This window comes from Pleurodeles waltl, chromosome 11, assembly GCF_031143425.1.
Source record: "Pleurodeles waltl isolate 20211129_DDA chromosome 11, aPleWal1.hap1.20221129, whole genome shotgun sequence".
Classification (NCBI taxonomy): domain Eukaryota; kingdom Metazoa; phylum Chordata; class Amphibia; order Caudata; family Salamandridae; genus Pleurodeles; species Pleurodeles waltl.
Genome location: NC_090450.1, coordinates 140,861,986 through 140,884,399, shown reverse-complemented (window position 1 = coordinate 140,884,399; position 22,414 = coordinate 140,861,986). Strand labels below are relative to the sequence as shown.

The window sequence follows — 22,414 nt, the reverse complement described above, 5'->3', positions numbered from 1 at the left end:
GTTGGCCGCCGCTTTATCACCCACCGCCAGGGTCAGAATGACCCCCTTTGTCTCTGTATAGCGTGGCATGGATGGCACCGCACTAATCTTATTTCTAAAAACTTTGCTAGAATAACAAACATTTATGGTGAGCAGATTCAGAATGTCACTGGTGTTGCAGTTTGCTTTATGTAGGAGCTGCTTTCCACCTAAACTTGGGAACTACCCAGAGTTCCTTGCTTTCTTTTTTGCATAATTTATGCGGCAGTCTAAGCATTATTATAGGATATTGTTTTGACTTATAGGGTGTGTGCCCTTGTGTCTAAACAAAGCTACACCTCTTTGAAGAACTCATAACAAGAGTGAAACTCATGTCATAGGTTGTTTGTATTTTTTCCAAGTTGGCTTGGATGGCATTTTACAAATTCAAAGCTGTGATACTGTGCCTGGAGTGGTAAAAGACTTTTGTCATTTTTCAGTTCAGAATATATGGCACTAGCTAATCGCATGCTTAAAGATTTTTCTGTAAAAATGGCTAAAGACGGGCGATTTCTACCACAGTCCTTGTAAGGGTGAAGTCTCAAGCAAACCCCAAATTAACCTGTCCTCGGGCACCTCTATACCTTGGGTCAGCGCAGTCACGCTTAACTTAGAGGCAATGCGTAAAGTATTTGTGCAACATTTCAAGCAGTAATAGCATAAAAACACAACACAAGAAGATTCCCTCAACAAATTTGAAAAGTAGAGTGAAGTTTAATAAAAGATTAAGACTAAAATAACAGAAATCCAATCCATTGAATGAGAGATATACAAATTTAAATACTCAGGGAAACTGGTGTAAAAAAGTAGGAAATGGTCATGCTGGCCAGCTACAGGAACCCACTTAGGCCCACTGAACACCGTACCTTAATCCTGGTTGTGAAGCGATTCATTGCCCCACGTCGAGGATGTGTTGCACAGCGGAGGTGTTGTGAGGTCAGGGGCTGGCGATGCATCGCACAGCTCCAGTTCCAAAGAGCTGAGAAGTGCAATGCACTGTCCTTGCATGGAGATGTATCTCTCACCAGTGGTTCTGATGGGCTGCAGTGGGTGAAGTGATGGCCTTGCGTAGAAATTTATTGTGAAGCAGTTTTGATGGGCTGCAATGGGTGATGCAAAGTCCTTGTGTTCCTGCAGCAGAGACAATGTACTGGTTCTGAGGGAGGTGCATCAAGCAGCAGAGGCTATGTGCCATTTCTGTGGGTGATGCGCTTCGAAGACCATGCCTCGGTTACACTGAAACAATTGGTGTCACTCTGGGGTCCTAGGATTAGAGATACAGGTTAAGTCATTGTTATCCAGGCTAGAGGGCCTCAGACCAGCACAATAGGACAGCAGACCTTCAGAGCAGCAGTCCAACAGAGTGGCAGTCCTTTCAGAACCTTGGCAGTCCCTCCTCATGGCAGACCCCAAAGGTCCAGAAGTGTACTGAAGAGTTAGATCAAAGGATCCGATATTTGTACTAGGTGCCCACTTTGAAGTGGAGGAAGCTTCTAGACTTTTCCATCCCCCTGAGGTGTCAGGCATCTCATTCCTCCCTGTCCAGGCCCCTGTTTGCCTGGGTTCACAAAAGACCAGTGACAATCCCCTTGTAAGAGTGCTCAGGCAGAGCCTTTATGATGTGCAAGTGTGATAGGTGACAGCCCCTCCCCATCATTAAGTCTGATGGCCCGTCCTGCCAACACACAGCTTCCCTTTGTCTCACTGTATAGAAGGAACATACAAAGACCATCTCCCATCTACACCTATTCAAGTGACCCAGGAACAGGCAGCAGGGACCAAATGGTAGGACAAGAAAATGCCAAATTTCTAAAAGTGGCATTTTCAGAATTGTGACCAAAAATCCGATTTTACCATTAAAGATGGCTTTTAACTACCCCAAACTCGATCTGTCTTCCTGCTCTCAATTTTGGAAGTTATCACTTATTAAATGGAATAAGGTAACCCAATGCTATCACAGTAGTGAAAAATAGATTTAGAAATGTTCACTACAAGGGCATGTAAACTTAAAGTACATGTCCATCTTTTTAAATACACTGCATCCTGCCCTCTGAGCTGTTCAGGGTCTATCTTAGGGTTGACTTATATGTATTAAAAATAAATATTTGGACCTTGCAAAAGGTTTATTTTGCCAGGTTGACATGGCAATTTAAAACCTGCAATTACAGGCTATAATGTCAGACTTGAGATGTTTAAAAGGGCTAATTAAGTGGGTGGCACAATAAGTGCTGCAGGCACGCTAGTAGCATTTAATTTACAGATCCTGGGTACATGCAGGAAACCTATACTAATGACTTACAAGTAAATGAAATGTGCCAATTGAGTGTAATCCAATTCTCCATCGATAATGTAATCAAATACTGAATACCGCTGCACATTTTAAACACATTGGAATAATTAATTATTATGAGGAGATTTCAAATTAAGAATAGAAATTAGTTAGTGTGTATGTGTATATATATATGTATATATATATATATATGAATATCTTTTGTTGAATGTTTACACTCCCTCTGTGTGTCCTTGAATCATGGATACACCTTCCTTTAATACATTGTCATTCAATGCGCAACATTCCAGTTGAAGGGCTACACCTACATCAGTGGCTAGTGGCTATTATAGGAGCTGGTAAGGTTGTCTGCAGAGTAGCAAAGAGCAGATGCTCCACTTACTTTGACTCATATGCAGACCTTTGTGCTGCATTTCTTATGCCGACAAACATGTCTCGGCCTGCACTGTAGCACCTAATTCAACACTCCTGCAGTTATAGGTGGCAAAATGCCTGTGGGCAGGCAGGGTGTGGAAGGCAGGAGTGTATATGGGGAGGCAGCCCCGTTAAAAATAAGGGAGGCTGCTGGGCAAACACTGGTGTCAAGAGTGTGTGGTGTTTGTCCTGTGATGAAATGTCCACAAATCCTTTGACTCACTAGTGAGAATATGGTTAGTTCTGGAGTTCTGTCCTGGAGACCTTAAATGCAGAATTTCTAGAGTTTCTAAGTCTGTGCGGCTAAGTGAGCTGTGGGGTCTTGCCACTGAGGAACAGAAACTGTTGACTCGGCTGCAGCAATAACTGAAAGCTTTGTCCGAATCGTCACAAAATGGAAGGAGAATTATGTATTGGGTGGCCGTGCCTGATGAAGTTGGGCAGTCTCTCTGTGAGGTCGGGGTGGAGCTTCTTGGTGACTAAAGGTGAACTGGGAAAAGAAGGGAGTCAAAGGAGGTACCCCAACCTGTTGTGTGAACACCTTGAGTACCCCACGGTGACTCAGAGCAGAGAATGATGCACGGGCGATTGAATTAACTTTAGCCTCGACTACCAGAGCAGGCGGCTGTGGTTTGTTTATGAACACCATGACTTCTCACTGGTTCTGTACCAAATCTACAACAGGGCAGGTCTTCTTGTGCGCAGGACATTACCCTCCTCCAAACGTTTAGATATAAAAAAAAAACATATGAACATAAAATGAACACAGGTAATGCTAGGTCTGACAGCTGAAACATAGCAGGAACTTTCTATCGGTCACACACCCCATATTCTCCATACCCGTGACATGGCTGGGAATTTGGTTTTAGGTAATACGGTTGAGTATCAGTTTGGTATATTTCGAGCTGAATGCTGCTTAAACTGGAGATTGGTGATTCATCTTCAGATACACAATGGTGCAGACAGGTCGGTAGCCTCTTCCAGGAGATCTGACTCATTGAACAAAATGGTACCTTCTGCACTTTCTTGCCTCTGTGCTTTCTCTGACATCACCAGGGTTAGTTTCTTGAGTTGCTAGTTATTCTTAGTGGTCCTCCCTCCATCTCACCCAAAGGTAATCGTACAACTTTGACTCCCACTACTGTCCAGGGGCAGGGGTCAAATTGTGGGATAAACTTGCTACATTTTTGCCTTCTTCAGCAGGAGAACTGGGTCACGAAGGCTTAAATGCTCGTGCTTTGCAAGACTTACTTCCTGCTTCACTATCTGCTAGCCATGCTAGGGGAATGGATCTCTTCACCGCCGGGTCTATTTCTTTGGTGACAGTAATATAATTCTCAAATCATGTTAACCACTTTTTCACCTATTTACCGATGAAGGATTGAATGGCACAAACAGCGTTTTGGAATGTATTTGCTGCATGGACATCATTTAGGGGTCGCCAGGGGTCGCAGTTGGCTCCTAGCTTACACCTTGTGACCCCTGGCACTGTCTTTGTGACCCCTGGCTTTAGAGGTGGCAAAAGCAGTGCCAGAAACACAGTGGCAACACGAGGTTATGGACGTTGTTTGAGGGTTCTTTTTCTTTGTTTTCTCTAATTTTGTTATTACACTGATAGTGAATAATGTTTAATTATTCATTATTAATGTAATAAAAATAGAGTATAATTAGCTGGATTAGAGCCACAGCTGAGGTAAGTAAAAAAATGCTTGTAATTGTATGTTGTGTGCGTGCTTGAGGGTGTGTGTTTAGATGAGCAGGTGTGTGTGTAAGTGTGAATGTGTGTATGTGTAAGCATGTTGTGTATGTGAGTGGAAATGATGGTCAAAATAGGTGTATGATGTCACTTCCGCTACCCCTGGCATTTTAGTGAATTTACGTTATTGATTTGCTGTTTGTTTGTTCTGAGACTCACTGCTAATGAAGGTGATATGAACAAAGAACGCGACTGGTTTAATATTTCAAATGTGCTTTTTCCTATTGTTTAATTATCTGAGATACTAAAAGCACAGCTGCTCGTTACTCGCAGCAGACAGTGCTTTCATGCTGTGCACGGAGTCACGCTCAAAACCTTGTCCGTGGTGATTCCCATAAGAGTTTGGCCCTTTGTGCTCACTATTCTATTTGGGCCAGTGGGGCAGCATATCTTCACTAAACACTTTTCTTATAATTACACCGCCCTACTACTGGGCGCACTATTTGTCTTTGAACCTTTGGGTAGCTGTTAGGTATAAATTAGGCTGCAACATAAATTTTGTCAATCACAAAATAATTCTATAGGAGACAAGAATGAGAGTTTGAGATAGTTGAAAGCATTTATTCAAAAATAAAGTAACAGGTTTATTAGTCAATATAGCTTGCAGAACAATTGCATGTAGCTTGTCCAGGATCTGTCCCTTTTCCAATCGTCCCAGTCTATTTGGCATAAGCTCCCTATTCTAAGGAATACAGTTGCAGTTGGTCTAGTCACTTTGAAGAAGCCTGGGAAAATACAGTTAAGAATTTCAGAAAATAATTCTTTACTCCATCTGTAATACAGCTCCCACAGCCATCATTTCAATAGGCTTCAGCTATCACGCTATCCTGCAACAGTTTATCCATCTTCCTCCTCTTCTCCACAGAGCAGATTTCTGACTATTGCTAGAAGCAAAAAGCTAAAATGACTAAATAGAATGTAGATCCATTCATGAAATAATCAATTCAGTATATAATTAGTATATATTGTATGCAAGTCAGCGCATTCCGAAGCAGGTTAGCAAGCAAAAAGGTATACATAATACTTCTTCCATTGCTTATGACCAAAGAAGTTTTGCAACATGCATAGGCCATGCAAAGGTTCGAAGCGAAACATGTGCACAGAAATGTGTAAATGTTAACAATTTTCCTTCAGCAAGTCAGGCAGCATAGGTCACACAGAGTTTAAAACGAGTTTATGACTACGAGATCTAACTGCAGTAATGCCTAGCTTCATTCTCTCATTTAGTAATTTCATATTGATTTATGTTATTGAAAGCTTTAGCACATCATGGGGTGCACCTATCTGATCTAGGCCTCTTGTGGCTATGTGTGGAAATAAGGAGTTTGTAGCCAGCACACAGTCTGTTAAATCAACTATATTTGCCATCTTCTGGCGCATCACTAGGTGGTGTTGTTTGCTCGCATAGTTGTGCTGTTTGGTGGTGCGGAGAGCCAAGAAGCATTGGACAACAAGTGGTAAGCAGCCCTCCTTACTGCTAATGTTCAACCTAAAAACAGTGTTGCGTGAGGTTGTTCTGCCATGAGAATTTTTGTCCCGCCAATAATAATCACTGGGCCACCTGTTCAGCATGCCAGGTCTGATTTGCCAGGTTGTTGTGTCAACAGGGCTCCAACAACTTGGGCCCTGTTGGCGGCACAGAGCAGGCTGTTATACGCTGTATTACTAACTATAGCCCTGACCGCCACAAAAGGCTACCCATTATCTGTTCAAACACACAGTGGCATCACACTTGGTTTATAGTGTGCTGGGCAGGTGTTCCTGTGCAAAGCACATCACAACCACCCTTGAGTTAGACAGGTCTTTGGGCAAGAGAGGGGGCCAAGACCCTGAGAGCACTTAGGGCAGAAGACTCTGCTACCCTTTGACAGGGGTAAGCAACAACCCATCCATACCCATGGCAAAACCAGAAGGATGAAGTATCCCTGAAGCAGTTTTGCCTCAGTGAAAATTAAATATTTCTCCTATCCTTGGAGTAGGAGGGAGGCCTGAAATGGAGGGTGAGTAGGCCAACACAACCCTCCTTGGGAATATTTATTTTCACTTTAGGCACTTGGCCAAGGCCAGTGCATGCATTTTAACTCTTTTAGCCCTTCCCCCACCTCCTATTAGGGTTGTATGGGTTGGTTAACTATTTTCTGTTTTTGATTTCTGAAACCTGTTATACAGGGCACTGGGAGATCTGACCAAATAGCAAGGTTCAAGGCAGTCTGCTTATGCATTATGCAATGTAGGGTAATTGCATGCAGCATTCCATCCAGGGCCACAGTGCACTTGACTGGAATCCCGTTGAAGGATTTCAGAGAATCATATTGTGGAATTTTCACCAACATTGCAACGTTTTGGCCAAACGATATTGAGGATGCTCAATTAATTAAAAAAAAAAGTGACATTGTTTCTGACCATTATCACAGATGTCAAATAAAGAGAAGGGATCGGAGGATTATCTGGTCCAGTGTATGCCCTCCAGTCAACCTGATAATGAAATATAATACACTGTTCCAAAACTGACACAAGGAAAAGGAAAGGAGTCCTGATAATCAGGAGCAAAAGTCCTCACACACCACATATGGTGTCATGCTTCATCATCGGACAGCTACTCGTCAGGCCGGCGCTGCAATGCCTGACGTGCACCCCCCGAAGGGGGGCTCTTTGCCGGAGATCTTTTTGTTAGTGATGAAGCCGCGGAACCAAGTGTGGGTCCGAGAAAGAGGAGGAAAAAGAAAAGGACAGAGTAAAATTGGCTCAAAACCCTCACTAAATGGTTTATTATTTGCTGTTGGGAATTGGTCAAGATTAAAAGAAGTAACAAGGGAGTGAAACAAGAGATAATGCTCAGGCACTCGTACAAAAAATCAAGGCAAAGGAAGACGGTGATTATCCGAAATCCCTCAGTATATGGTCAATATGCGGTCGACATGTTTCGCGTCTCTTATGGTCCAACAGGATCCCCTGACGCTTCTTCAGGACCTACTAAATCATTGGATTATTCCAATTGAAAACAAAGGAAAAAAAATATTATTATCCCTTTTCTCGGCTCCTGCAATCCAACGCTCACAGTCAAGATGTCATCAGTCACTTACTAGAGATAAAACGGACTGGCTTTCCTTTCCTATCAGTCACCCAACTCCATTCTGAGAAAGGGTTTCATGGGATCACGCAGGCCTGTTGCTCGGTTCACAGTGAATTCGTAATGTTACCGGCGCTCAGTGGTGCACCTACCCCCGCGGCTGCGTTCCCGAAATTATCACAGATGAACATTATTTGCCACTGCCTATTGGCAACTTAATTTTTTCTTTACTACTTATAAATGGTTCTAACAAAATATACCAAATTTACCTACTAACCAAAATGATATTCATCGCTATGGCCCTCATTACAAGGTCTGACCGCCGGGTGGCCGCTACTGCGGCCACACTCCCGCCGCAGTCAGGAGATCCCCGCTGGGCCGGCGGGTGGAAACCTGGTTTCCCCCCAGCGGGGATCTCAGCCCCAACACAGGAGCCTGCTCCAAATGGAGCCGGCGGTGTTGCGGCCGTGCAACGGGTGCAGTTGCACCTGTTGCGCTTTTCACTGTCTGCATAGCAGACAGTGAAAAGCTGCACGGGGCCGTGGCAGGGGACCCCTGCACTGCCCATGCCAGTGGCATGGGCAGTGCAGGGGCCCCCAGGGGCCCGCGACTCCCCTTTCCGCCAGCCTTTTCATGGCGGTGAAACCGCCATGAAAAGGCTGGTGGGAGGGGGACTCGTAATCCCCAGGGGAGCGCTGCAAGCAGCGCTGCCCTGGAGGATTACTCCCGCCGGGACTAAAATGGCGGGAAACCGCTGGGACTAAAGTGGCGGGAAACCGCCGGTCCCGGCGGTGCGACCGCAGCGCTTCCGCCGCGGTCGGAATCCCCTGTGAAGCACCGCCAGCCTGTTGGCGGTGCTTCCTCAAGATAATTTCCCCCTATATGTCTTTGAACTATGGTACATTTCTGTTCAGCACTTCTACTTTTTTCGTGCAGAAAAATTTGTATAGGAATTCCCATGTCAAATGTAAAAAGAAACACTTTCGGAGCTATTCACAAAGGTAAATTACACTGAGAAATTTCCACTTTTGAGTAACTTTACTATTTTTGGCTAGTCACATAATTTGAGTGTAAAGTTACTTAAAAGTGTAAAAATACACATCTCCACACCTTGAAATCACAGGTGGAGCAAACTTTCGATTGTGAGGTATTACTCCCAAAAAAGAAACAGTAGTAAATCCAGCACCCCACTTGGCCAACCATAGATAATGCAACATCCTCCCATTGAGTATAATGTTAGATGAGACTTAAAATAGAACTCCTTATGAAATATTGTGAAAATAAGTGATTTAAAATAGTGAAAAATATAAATATAATTTCATGTAAACAAAACAAATATATTTATTTTATTCTAAATTTAAACAGCATTTTTTGATGTAAAAATTAATATAGCATTACTTTTATTAAAATATAATTACATCACTTCTAAAAATTCCATACATAACGTTTAATAATTAATTATGCAAAATAAAACAATTAAATTTTTCTACTTTACATGGGAATTTATTTTTTAATTTAAACTTTAGGAAAATAAGTGTAATTTAATGTTTAAATGAATTAAAGATTTAAGAATTGTTAATGGTGCTGTAGATTTTTTTTTATTGTGTTCTACATTTAAAGTACACATATCAAATTAATTTACACCAATGTTTAACATAAACATGTTTACTAATCTTTTATAATGTTCACTAAACTTTTTTTAGTTTTCCCTTAAGTTTACAGTAGAGAGATTTTCTCCACGACTGCGGAGTCTCCCCATAGTAATGTACAGGAAAAAGTGGATGGGTGCACGGCCCTCCCTAAACACTTCCCTTCTCTCCCCTAAACCCCTTCCTGACTTTCCCTAAACCCTCCTTAGAACTCCCTAATTCCCTCACCTTCAATGATAAGTATTCTCATTTTCCAGCCACTCCTTGTTGTCCCTTCCACATTTACTTCTGAAACATAAACCTACATGTGCAGAGAGTGCACAGTCCTGGCGGACATCTCTGCTCAGAAAAATGTAGGAGAGGCTGGGCAGAACCACCCACAGGTAAGAATAGCACTTTGTAGTACGTTAGTAGTACTATTGTAGTACTACTGAATGTGCTACAAAATGCAGTTTGTGGTTAAGCCCTTTTGTTTGTGTCCACCTTTGTAATTTAGCACCCTTTTTATCAATTTCCAACAAATGTATTGCAATGAAAATCATGTGATGTGCCTTCCATTGTTTGTTGAAATCGGTCAAAGGGGTCGCTGTTGATAATTAAGGATGCAAAATGGACTTTCCTATTGGATGTTGCACCAGCGAGCAGCATGCACACAGCTGTATTTGAGGTTGAGACATTAGTGCCAAAGGAACAACACGTTTTCGCTAGCTGAATTGTGAATGACTTTGACGCTGATTGCTAGTGTGTACTAATCTTTCAGAAAGAAGTGTTAAATAAATAAGGGTGGTATTGCTGAAATTGGTGCTGATTGCACTTGGTGAGGAATTGACGGTAATTCTATGGATGTTATCCAAAAAGCATTCTTTCATATTTAAACTCCCTTACGGCAATTTCTTTGAACAACTGTCAAATGGTTGAATAACAGCTCTCTAAATTGATCAGACGCAAGTGGTCCCCAAGGGGGAAGTGTAGCCCTTGCCTTCCACGGCCACTGTTTCATTTGAGAACCTCTTCCAAGAGGAAATTCTTCACTAATTAAATGTAGTTTTATTCTTATTTCCAAAAAGCAATTTTAGACTATCAAAATATCAAAGGTGCTCCGGTACAGTGACAGCGCAGTGCAAAGTGAAAAAGGTGTTGTGGTGCTATATACACACCATAAACATGTGTCTGAAAGTGATGCTATGATGTTCTATGGGATATCTTTACATTGAGTGCTCCCATCCACATTCACATTAAAAACCAGTTCACATTTACAAATTCTGTTGATGTTTCGACCCCAATAGCAGATTAATCAGAGCAGGGTCATCATCAGGACGCCAAATATTGTGGAGACACCACAGGGTATTACATTACTTTTCTTTTCTCTTCATGAATACAGTATATCAAGATTACACGCACTTCCGGTGAGTGTATCAAGCGATATCAGAGGGACCAAAACCTGCTTTCATTTCAATTCCAAACCATGCCAGGTATTAAACCACTGCGCCAAGTCACAAACAAGCTTCCCATTAAGCCCCCTTTAAATTTGTTAGGTAGGTCACAACTGTTTTATTCATTACCATTCTCTGGTTTGCTGAAGTTGCAACCATTGTTGAGAACAACTGAAACCCGTAGCTGTGTAAGCTGAATGAGCTCAATATAAATAAATAACTTGTTTAATGATAAGCAAGCATGGGGTATTTCTATAAACAGTGGCTTCAGTACTCCTGAACCTAAATTATTTCCCATTATCACTTTGTGGGCCCATTGCTTCCAGAATCTACTTTTCTTGCTGTTTAAACCATGCCAGGTATTAAACCACTGCGCCAAGTCACAAACAAGCTTCCCATTAAGCCGTTTAAATTTGTTAGGCAGGTCACAACTGTTTTATTCATTACCATTTTCTGGTTTGCTGAAGTTGCAACCATTGTTGAGAACAACTGAAAACTGTAGCTGTGTGAGCTGAATTAGCTTAATATAGATAATTAACTTGTTATTTAATGATACGCAAGCATGGGGTATTTCTATAAACATTGGCTTCAGTACTCCTGACCCTAAATTATTTCCCATTATCACTTTGTGGGCCCACTGCTTCCAGAATCTACTTTTCTTGCTGTTTAAACATTGCCCAATGTCAGGTGCCCACAGTATACATTAATCTTGGTATGCCATCATTCCTGCATGAATGAACCTTTTTGTCAGTTCCTTTCATCAAAAAATAAGACAAAGGGGGTATTGTCCAATGCTAGATCAGCAATACCACTTTGTTGGGAGCTCCATAGACAGTGAGAGCCTTACAGTGCCATAGCTTAAAATAATGACTGCTGTGTGAAATGGTTATGGATCTGAGGAACTCACCAAGAGCTGTAGAAACACAGTATTTCCACTCCTCTCCTTGTTCAGCCACTCATGAGGATGTAGATCATGGCATAGATATCAACCTTATACAGGATACCTGCAGTCCCAGATGGTTTTGGGAACACCCTCTTGTAACCATTTCATAGACCAGTAAATAAGCCTGAGGCGCTCTGCAGATGATAGGGGTGTTGTGTGAACTGATAGAGCCATTTGAGCTAACTGGTGTTGGTTGGATAAGTAGAAGTATAACCAGTAAAGAATGTTGCCAGTGAATCCACTGGATATTTCAGGGTGTGGATGAGGGTAGCCTGGTCAACATTATCAAAAGTGTTTTGGGAAGGGCGAGCAGTACAAGGGTCATCTCCATCTGTAGGCAGGAGGACATCTTCTATGATGTGTACGGTGGTTGTCTCTGTCCTACCGGGTGGTCTGAAGCCAGATTGATAGGCGTGAAAGAAATGTTTGCTGGTGATGGGACCATGGAGTTGATCATAGACTGCCTTTTTGATGACCTTGCCAATGAATGATGCATGGGTAATGGTCCACGGATTGGTGAGGTCATGAGAGACTTGTGTGGGTTTCTTCAGGAATGGAAGGATCTGGACTGGTTTGATAGCTTTTGCAAATATGCCTTGAATGGTGGAGACATTGAAAATGGTGAGTAGGGGTGACCGCTTACCCAGAATAGGCTATGATGAATGATGGCAGTAATACATCATCCTCAAATGAGGTGACTTTGAGGGATTTGTGTATGTTGGTGAGATCTGTGAGAGGTAGGAGTTTGACCAATGACTTGCAGGATGCTATGCGAAGGGATGGGTCTAAGAGGATAAGCAGGCATGGTGTTGTTGATTTGCAGCCAGGTTGTGTGTATTTTGTCATTGAAAAAGAGGCTGATGGCATCGCACTTGTTTGTGGAGGGTAGGCTATGAGGTTCTGGGAAGGAGCTGATGCAGTGCTTGATTGTCTTGAATAATTAGCATCTTGAACTTCTGCCGGGGGAGTAACTGATTTAAATCACAGATGTCTAGCACAGGGTGAATATCCTTTCTTTTTCCTTTCAAATAAATAGTGGAAGCAGTATCATAACTTCATTTTAGGTACAAGATGTACTTGGTTGCACATACATGGAGGAGCTGCGCTACCTCCAGCACACTTCTTAGGATGCAGACTGAGGCAGATGTGGTCTGGATGGAGTGGCCATTGAATATGTAAGGCAGAGCCATATTTTTTCGCCAGAGGCATTCAGGTTATCGGTCTAGACTTGGATTTGATTTTTCATGAATAATATTCTGAAACAAAGACTGGACTATCTGTGATGGCTATGCACTTCTTTTTATGGTTTTTCATACCTCAGAAAAAAACTACCTCCATATTGCCTGAGCCTGCTTGAAAACATGTGGTCCGATGGCCAGTGCTTGATTTAGCGGAGGAGTTATAGCTGCCACCGGTACACAGATGCTCTCATTCACTGCTGTAGTTATTAAGGTCTCAATGGACCGCACCCACCAGAGTAATTTACATGACCATGTTTGAGTCTGGTTGGTTTCCAGTCCTTGAAGTAACTAACACCATTCTGTGATTTAGTATCATTTTCCAGTAACTGGCATAACTGTTGGGACAAGAGACTGGGGCAAGGGGCCTGTTCTCTGGTCTCAAGACCTGTAACAGAGACGGGGGAGCTTCAACAGCCTGCTCCGACTTAGGACTGTGGGACAACTTTCAACTTCTCAATCAGGCATTCAAGGTGATGTCTGAGGATAAGGACAGTATGGAGGCAAAATCTGCAGTCATGTCATACTGATCAGGGAGCGCTTTGGGAGCCCAGTTTTTTCCATTATCACTTCCAGGCTAGTGATTTCCATCTATTAAAAACACAGCTATTCGAGAATATTTTGAGTAGTAAACCGAGCATACCATATGTTTAAATGAAAATAGGCACTTTCGTTACAAATATTTCATAGTTATTTATGCTGTAGTTTTACTTTATTTTATTTGTGTACAGTTCCATGCGTGCCATCCAGTTGGCAAGATTTTTGCTATGTTAAATATTTAAAATAAAGCAAATAAAAAATCCTCCAAAATCTATAAGTGTAATGTATTTTGCATTTATCCAGTTTTGCCTTGTTTCTGTTTTTTCTAGATGGCTAGGGATGAAACAGTCTGTAAATATTGCGGGGTTAGCTATTTGATTCTTCACGAGTACAAATTAATGGAGGAAAAAGTAAAAGCAATGGAAAAGGAAATGCAGTTTTACAGAGGAAGTGTAGAACGTGAAAAAGCGCTTCAAGCTGAACTCCGTTCTCTAAATCTGCAGTTTGAGCAGAGCAAGACTGACAATGCCTTCCAAGGTGAACGGTAGGAACTCAACATACTTTGTAACTATCATACTGTTTGTTGAGGCATGTAACGTGCACGTCTACAAGTGAATGTTATACATATTAAATCAAATGTAAAATGCAAATATGAACAGCAGGGTGCCCGAGTTCTTAAGATCATTTTAATTTTACTGTTATTATTTTAAGCTTACGGAAACTCGTTTGTCATAATGAGAGTATGGATGAAGCTTATTAAAAGGTCCTCCAATTGTATATCAATATTACAATTAGACATGTCGCCGCATTTCTCCATTGATTACGTTGTACTGTTCGGATGCAGTCGTTAAATATAGTTAGGAGGGGGAAATCCACATTTCTTCCCGGAGGAAACAATCTATCAGGTATACAAAAAATCAGATAAGATGATACCAGGACTTTTCTTGAAGTGATAATAATGTATGGAATAAATTATCACTTATATTTTGTCGCTTTGTCTTTATTCTGTTTATTTTCTATTGTTTATTTCGTTAAATGTCATCTGATAATTTGAATTTACACAAATCCTTCCTCGAATAATGCCACTGTTTAACGGTGTGTTGATATGTGCACCTCTGTAAGGAATACTTGTACTTATATCAGCCACACTGGAATTTTCTCAGTGTCTCATTCCAGTCCAACATTTTTCCCCCCACGTGACAGAGATCATCATACGCAAACCAGTCTTGTGACTCCATCTTTAGGAACAGTCCAATCTGAACTACCAGGCTAGTTCTCCAGAATGGAACACGAGCAGCATCAGAGTGGTGTCAACCTACCTGAGTCTCATCAGTGAGTTAGTTTGATCCCTGTGACACCATTTGCATGCAATGGATGTGTGGGCAGACCTGCTACTCCTAGGGCCCCTTCTGCAAAAAATACCAGTGATGTAAGAATTCTTGAATTAACCTAACCCACTGACGATCACTCTAGGATGCATTCCTGTACAGTGACAATAGTAAAGTCACAGAGATATTGGGATGTCAAAATTGAAACCATGGCATTGTCACACTAGTTATACCTGGCAAAAAACTAAAAATGTTTCTTTTTATAAATGTGTGTATTTAAATTTTTCAAATGCAAGATCAAATCATCCAATAACTGGAAAAAATATTTGCTGGGCTGAAAGAGTAGGCAACTAATAGCCGTGATGTCAGTAATATGTAACCAAGCAACCTGCATCCAAGAAGCCAAAGTTCTGACTTTAATAACTAAGCAATTAAACTAATAGCGCTGCCAAGTTTCCCGGGTCCACGCTTGATATGTTGCTCCAGTCCAGTTTTTTTCTTTGAATTCTGAGACTTGTAGTCTTCTTTATTCCAGTGGCTTCAGACCAGGTTTTTTTCTTTGAATTCTAGGACTTGTAGTCTGTTTATTCCATTATAAAAAAAGGACTGCAAGTCCCATAATTCAAAGAAAAAAAACAGGCCTAGAGCAGCACATCACACATGAGCCTAGGAAGCGTGGCAGCTATGAACTAAACAATCTTCTAATCCACCCTACCTCACAACATCATTTATCAAGCCACACCAGACACATCCAAATCAATTATGTCTGATATTATGGGCCTCATTATGACCCTTGCGGTCACCAGACCACCAGGGTCACGGTCGGACCACCGCCAAAGTGGCGGTGCGACCGCGACAATACGAGCGTGGTGGAGCTGCCACAGTAGGACCACTGACCCCTCCAGGTTGGGGGTCTCAGTGGTCTCAATCCGCCAGGGCAGCACTGCTTGCAGCACGGCCCTGGGGATTACAAGTCCCCTTTCCGCCAGCCTTTGCATGCTGGTCGCCTCACCATGCAAAGGCTGGCGGAAAGGGGGTGCCGGGTGTCCCATTGGGGCCTTTGCACTGCCCATGCACTTGGCATGGGCAGTGCAGGGGCACCCATGGACAGCCCGTCGCGCTTTCCACACGTCACATTGGCACCAGCTCGATTACGAGCAGGTGTCAATGTGAAGGCCCTGTTCACCAATGGATATTGAAAACCCATTGCTAGGTGCAGCTCCTTTATTGGCTCTGGCTACTTAGGGTTCTTTATGAACCGACAAGCCCTATATATCCCCTCAACCAGAAGTGTTCAGCAGACGTAACAGTATATTGCTTTAAAAAATCTGCTATAGCTGGAAAAAGTTATAGAAGAAAACATAGACCGAAACGGCTTTTATTTCACATCAATTTCAATATTTTTTATTTTATCTGTTACTTTCTGTAGGAAAACCTTGAAGGATCTACACAAATGACCACTTGCTGACTTCTGAATGTTGTCTACTTTTCAGAAATGTTTAGCTGTCCGGGATCCAGCATTGGTTTTTTTCACCCATTTCTGTCACTAACTGGAAGATTGCTAAAAGCACAAAAAATAGTAAAAATGGGATATGTCTCAGTAAAATGTCTTTCTGATTCGTGTGCCTATTCCTGAAAGCTGGGAAGATGGTGATTTTACCACCGCAAACCTTTCGTTGATGCCATTTTCAGGGGGAAAAAACACAAGCTTTCTTCTGCAGCTCTTTTTCCCTTTTTGTTTTTTTAACACAATTTTTACCTGTATTTTGGCTAATTTATTGGTTTCCTCCAGGGGAATTCACAAACTCTGGGTACCTCTAGGATCCATAGGATGTTGGAAAAAAAGGACTCAAATTTGGCATGCTATGAGGGCCTAAGCGCCAACTGACCCAAATAGCCAAAAAAGGCTCTGCACCTGATGGGAAAAGGCCTGGCAGCGAAGGGGTGAAAGTTCCAGTGTAGCAGCAATGCTTATATGCAATATATCGGCCACTGTGAAGAAGTAAAAGCTAGGATACACTCCACGCAATATCATAACAAAATGGCTGTTGAGTACATATAGCGCTGCATAACCATCTTCGAATATTAAAGTGTATGGCTGTTGTTTGAATACAAGGTGGCCTACAAAATGCTTCTAAGCATGGTGGTAATTTTGGAACAGCAGAACAGTGATACATTATGGACAGTCCCATTCCAAGATGGCTGCCTAGGATAGAAATAGTGCACAATCAGGATGCAACACATTGCAGATGAAAAGAAAAACAAGTAAGAGGCCTCCTAGATTTTCTGAGGAGTTGCAGAGAAAAAGGAGAAGGGAAATTAAGTGAAAGGGGACCTTTAAAGTGAGGAAAATGAAAAACTAAAGGATTGCCCCCTAACCAGACACTAAAGCACACGAATAGCCAATGCCAGAGTAGGGCTAATCTATTGCCCCAACCCCACCAATATCATGGAGATCAGCAGAACGTGAATGACACTGGTACACAACTACACTTACAAGGCCAAAACTAGAGGGTCTAGTATGGATAATCACAGTGCCTATCTTCTACTTCAGTGTTTATGAAAGTAACTGATTAAAACCAAAATCCTTGCTACATACTGTAATCTGAGAGATTCCATGTAACAGAATTCCTTCAGGCATCAACGCAATGTAAAATGAGGGGAATGACATCCAGGATGGCAGATACAAATCCCTGAAGCTCCACTTGCACGCCTGCACATCACCATCCATCCATCCTGGCCGGGGACCGCTTTAGCTGACTGCCGGGGCCTCTTCAACGATACCAGAGACCTCCTACCCACCCTGCTGCAGCCTCTGCTACACAGCTGATGCTCCGTGACCCTGCAGTTGAACTACAGCACTGGTCTACCCATTGGGCACAGGCTGTATGCGCTTTTTTTCTGATTATTCCTACTGCCTGTATCCTACAATCTCCTCAGTCCCTCTGCTCCATGGACGAGACATTTTCAGGAGCCCACCCCCCCCCGAGGAGCCACACACTGCACCGATCTTAAGAGGCACTGTGGTCTTCACCCTCCTTCATTCACTGTCTAACATTCCTGCCCTCCTTTCTCTCCTTCGCTGCAGCTCCCTGCAGATCTGAACGCTTTCTTCACCCAAAGCTTCCTCCTGCCCTCGCATCCGCACTCATACCAGTGCCTACAAGAGGGGGCTTCTGGATTCACCGCTCATTCACCCCTCCAGTCACGGCCGCAGGCTGGCTGGCCCACTTGCTGACACTGTGGAAAACTCCAGATGTCACTTTGTTGGGACCAGGGGCTGTCTGAAGCCGCAGCGCCCCCTGTGCTATACAGGGCCTGCATTCCACATCCTCACTGCCTTGGTAGCCTACCGCTGGTCAGTGCCCTCCATCCTTCTCTCCCCCTGCACGGCACTTACACTGGTGTAACCAGGCGGGGGTACATGAGCCAACCTTCTTCCAGAACGTACCTCCTTCTTTTCCCCCTCCCTCTACTACGGCACTGAGATCGGGGTGCACATGGGGAGGCTTTTTGTTTTAGTCCCCCTAGCTAATGACACGCCTTCACCCCGGGGGCCTCCTTGGACAGGCCCTCCTCTTGCCTCGCATTTACACCTGTCCAGAGACAAAGTGGGGGCAAACCCTTATCTTGGTCGCTCCCTGGCTGAAGAGGAACTTTTACCCCCTCCATTTTGGTGCCTTTCTTGGAGCATCTGCTAGGGGCCTCCCGGGTGCAGTACACAGCTATGCGGTACCCTCCCCACTGTTTACCTATTGCTTATCTCTCTTTTTGCTGCTGATTGTTTCTGCTGCACTGCTTCAGTGCTCCCATAGAGGCACTTGGCGGACTTGGAAACCTTGCCTTCACTGAAAGGGACCTTCATCAAGGCGACACGTAGTTTATGTACTGCTGTGATCTGGACAGTTGCTCTGACATCCACGCCGCACAGGCTCTGCAGACCTGCCTGCCTTACGGCAATAGCCATATATCAACCTAGTTCCATTATTACACACTGCCATTTAACTTGCTTCTCTTCAAAAATCCTTCCTCGTCATCCCACCTGTTCTGTGGTGGAGCCCTTCCAACACCTGCTGCAGTCGGACTTCGCTACCTAACTTGCTCTGCCAAGTGCCTCACCTGTGGTGACTGTGATCTACATTCACACCCCAACGTTGGGACTCCTCCTCTCTCCCCCAAGCAGCTCTAATTCTACCACGTCGTTTATCATGGGCAGACTCCACCTTACTACCACAGCCCCCACCTCAGTGATCACACTTCTGCCTACCACAATCCCTGATACACTGCTGGGGGGACCCACCCAGGCGCAAACCACGTCATATAAACACAACCAAGTCTTGGCTGCCATCGAGCACGTGCACATTTCTGTAGAGACTCGTCTGATCACAGAATTGACCACCCTTCCGGCACATAAGCTCGCACAGAGAAGACATATCATAGCTCTTTTACTCCTACTATTACACATTTGAACGGGCCCTGCCTGACTATCTTGAGGACTACACCCACACGTTCCTTGCGGATATTACCCTACCCCTCATCCTCACCTCTACTAAGCTAACTCTCAACAACACCATAACCATTGAAGACATCATACAGGTGATCAGAGATCTGGCCCGCAACACGACCCTGGGACATAACAGCATACCACTTGAATATTATGCTACCTTTAGTCCCGTTTTGGCCCCTAAGATGGCAACCTTGGATGGAGTGGCATTGAATGCAGGTCAACTTTACCAGTCGCTTAGGGAATCACTCTTGGTGTCTGATGCCAACACAACCATCTTCATAACGCTTCATTGCAATTTTGGGAACGGACTATAACATTTTGGGTTAAAGATTGTCAGACTGCTATGTTAGCATCCTGCCAGACCTTATGCACTTCGAACAAAATGGCTTTGTTCTGGGGATGCAGCACCTCCTAAAATATTTGTCGATTATTCCACATCCAAGACCATGATCAGGGTCGCTACCTGTGTTCAGCCTGCCTGATTCTGGACCTTGAAAACGCCTTCAACATGCTATACTGGCACTATCTTTTTCAGGTTCTGACTCAGCCGGGAATTGGACTTAGACTCCTTGCATGCACTTGTCTTCTCTACACTAACCCAACTTCTAGAGTACACTTAGCCTGTTTGGGATCTGCTCCAATAGCAATGAGTAGTTGTCCTCTGTCCCCGTTACTCTTTGCTCTCGCAATGGAACCCTTGGCTATCTGCCTGCAGGAGGAGGGCCAAGAGTGGGGTATATCCTTACATATAGGAGACATCCTGTATCCCTACACACAGACGACCTAAAGGATATCACGTCAGACCTCTTCCCAATATGTGACACGTTCCAGATGTTCGCTAACCTTTGCGGACTTTGAGTGAATTAGGACAAGTCAGCCATACACCCACTCCCCTCTGGCCAGCTGCCGCACTCCATATGCCCTGGCGACACTCCCCTCCATTGTCCTGGAGTGGCTTCTCGATACCTAGGGATCCGCCTTTACAACACTCCCGCGGACAACTTCAAAGGGAACCTTCAGATTGCTCTACTGGTCATTAAGTCACAAATGCAGTTCTGTCAATCATTACCACTCGCTCCTATCAGTAAAATAGCGCTGGTGAAAATGATTATACTACCTTGCCTACTATACTATTTTACCAGTCTTCCTGTAGTTCCACCGTGCTCCTTTTTTGTCAGAAATTAACTCCCTGCTAGGTACTTTCATTTGAGGAAGCGGCAATGCCTTGTCGCCCTCTGTTAATTGCAGATACCCACTGACCGAGGGGGACTGGGTGCCCCAGACTTTGAGGCAAATTACCTTGCGGTGCAGCTGCAATGGCTCTTGCATTGGACTGCGGGAAGGCATATGGGAGAGGCTTGCGATGGTCATGGTGTCCTCTCACTGCCCACAGTCCACCGCCTTTTTCTACCAGGCTCCATATCTTCCTCTCTATGACCCCTTCCTGTGGCTGTCACCCTGACATGCATGACTCGGATACACATCATGGCCCCCTACTACACTGGCCTATACTCCTACGCTCCCCTTAATCGGCCTCCCTAAATTCCCTGGTTTCTTTATCCACCTAGATTTAGTCAGTTGGACAGAACGTTCCATCCACACAGCAGGGGATTTCTTCCTTAATGGCCACCTCCTTCCGTTTGAGCGACTCACTACGATCTCCCTCTGGGATAATTCCTGTTACATTGGTGACTTACACGTCTATCGCACCCTCTGGAATGTTACAGGACCGGAGCCGGCAACCCAGCCTGTACTACACTCTTTACTTGCCATGGGTGCCGGCCGCCACCTTCTTACCAGGCCAACGGTGAGCTCATGATTTTTCCTTAGATGCGTTCCGGCTCAAGTGGAAGGATGAGCTTGGACCCGCTTAACATCATAAGGAGTGGGACACAGCTCTAGCATTCCCTCAACAGGTATCACGCCATTCACCCTTCAATAATCTTCAACTCTTTATGCTTCAATGAGCCTATCTCACGCCTGCCCAAAATTAATCGTTTTTTCCCTAGTGCTGTTGCATTTTGTCCACTCTCTCTTACCCAAGATGCAGGCATGACACATATGTCCTGGCCCTGCCCCACACTCCCTTTACCACTACTGGAAAATCATCTATGACATTTTGCAGGGGAATACGGAACTCCAAGACATTGACACATTTGGGACGAATGCTCTCTTGGCATTTTGAATGGCGAAGCAACACAAAGTCTGCACCCATTTTGCCTCCATGGCTGTACTTCTTGCCAAGCACACACTTACCCTGCATTGGCGTCCTCCTGTGACCCCCCCTCCTTGGCTGCCTGGTATGGTTCAACTACACAAATGGGGGTGGCAGAAATATACAGTCTACGTTATGAAGAGGAACAAGACGTCGGCACGCATCCCATCTCCTCACACTGGGCTAGGCTTCTTTCATAGTTCCTATAGCACACTGGGAATGACGATCTCCTCCCGTAGCAAGTTGTGGACTTACTACTCGTCCTCTCTTTCATCACGATAGCCCCCGTCCTCCAGCTCTCAGTGCAACCTTCCTCCACTATTCCCCCTTGATGTTATGATTCCTGCTCCCCCTTTTTTCCTTTTTATGCCCGAAAGCTTACATAATAGCACTGATTTGTCCTCCTTACCTCACCCCCCCAGTTTTAGCCTAGTTTATTATATGGACCCTACGTTACACATCCATGTCAAACTACTCCTGACTTATTGTTTTATTCACTCCTTGTGACCCTTTTCTTGGGTTCATTATTCCCTTCATCCACACAACCTGTATGAACATTCATGCATATTCCTGTCTCGCTGTTTTCGGCTGTACCTTTGTTTGTTATATTTAAAAACCCAATAAAAACAATCTTTAAAATAAATCAACACAACGTAATATTAATCCACCCACAAAGACGTTTTTGCTGTAACAGGATTTTCTCAGTACAGATGTCAGGTCTTCTGCCTTTGTTGCAATGTTCATACTAAACAGATTAGACCAATGGCAGTTCACATAACCTTTCCTAATCAACCAATTAAACCTATTCCCTTTATCACTGGCTCATCACCATAAGTAGCATAGGCCCACTATAATGAATATAAGCTTTTCTACAAGGCAGACATCAATTATTCAGTCAGGAAGTTGCAAAATTAGACTTAGAAAAACAAAATACACTTCCTCCTGAGAGGGCTTACCATGGCCTCTCGCAGTACATATGTTCTTCACACTGGGGTTTGTCAGAGTGGTAAGCA

General features: G+C 43.8%; 1 protein-coding gene and 1 long non-coding RNA gene across 2 annotated transcripts in view; one reads left to right on the top strand and one right to left on the bottom strand.

Moving 5' to 3' along the window:
* The window catches only part of LEKR1 (leucine, glutamate and lysine rich 1), a 543,246-nt gene that overhangs the window by 98,135 nt on the left and 422,697 nt on the right, over nt 1–22,414 (top strand). The window contains exon 3 of the mRNA XM_069213291.1: nt 13,681–13,895. Within this exon, the coding sequence (XP_069069392.1) occupies nt 13,681–13,895 (215 nt within the window). The remainder of the gene's footprint in view (nt 1–13,680; nt 13,896–22,414) is intronic.
* LOC138265509 (uncharacterized) overlaps nt 1–22,414 on the bottom strand; it is a 72,692-nt gene that overhangs the window by 37,593 nt on the left and 12,685 nt on the right. The gene's annotated exons all lie outside the window — the stretch shown is intronic.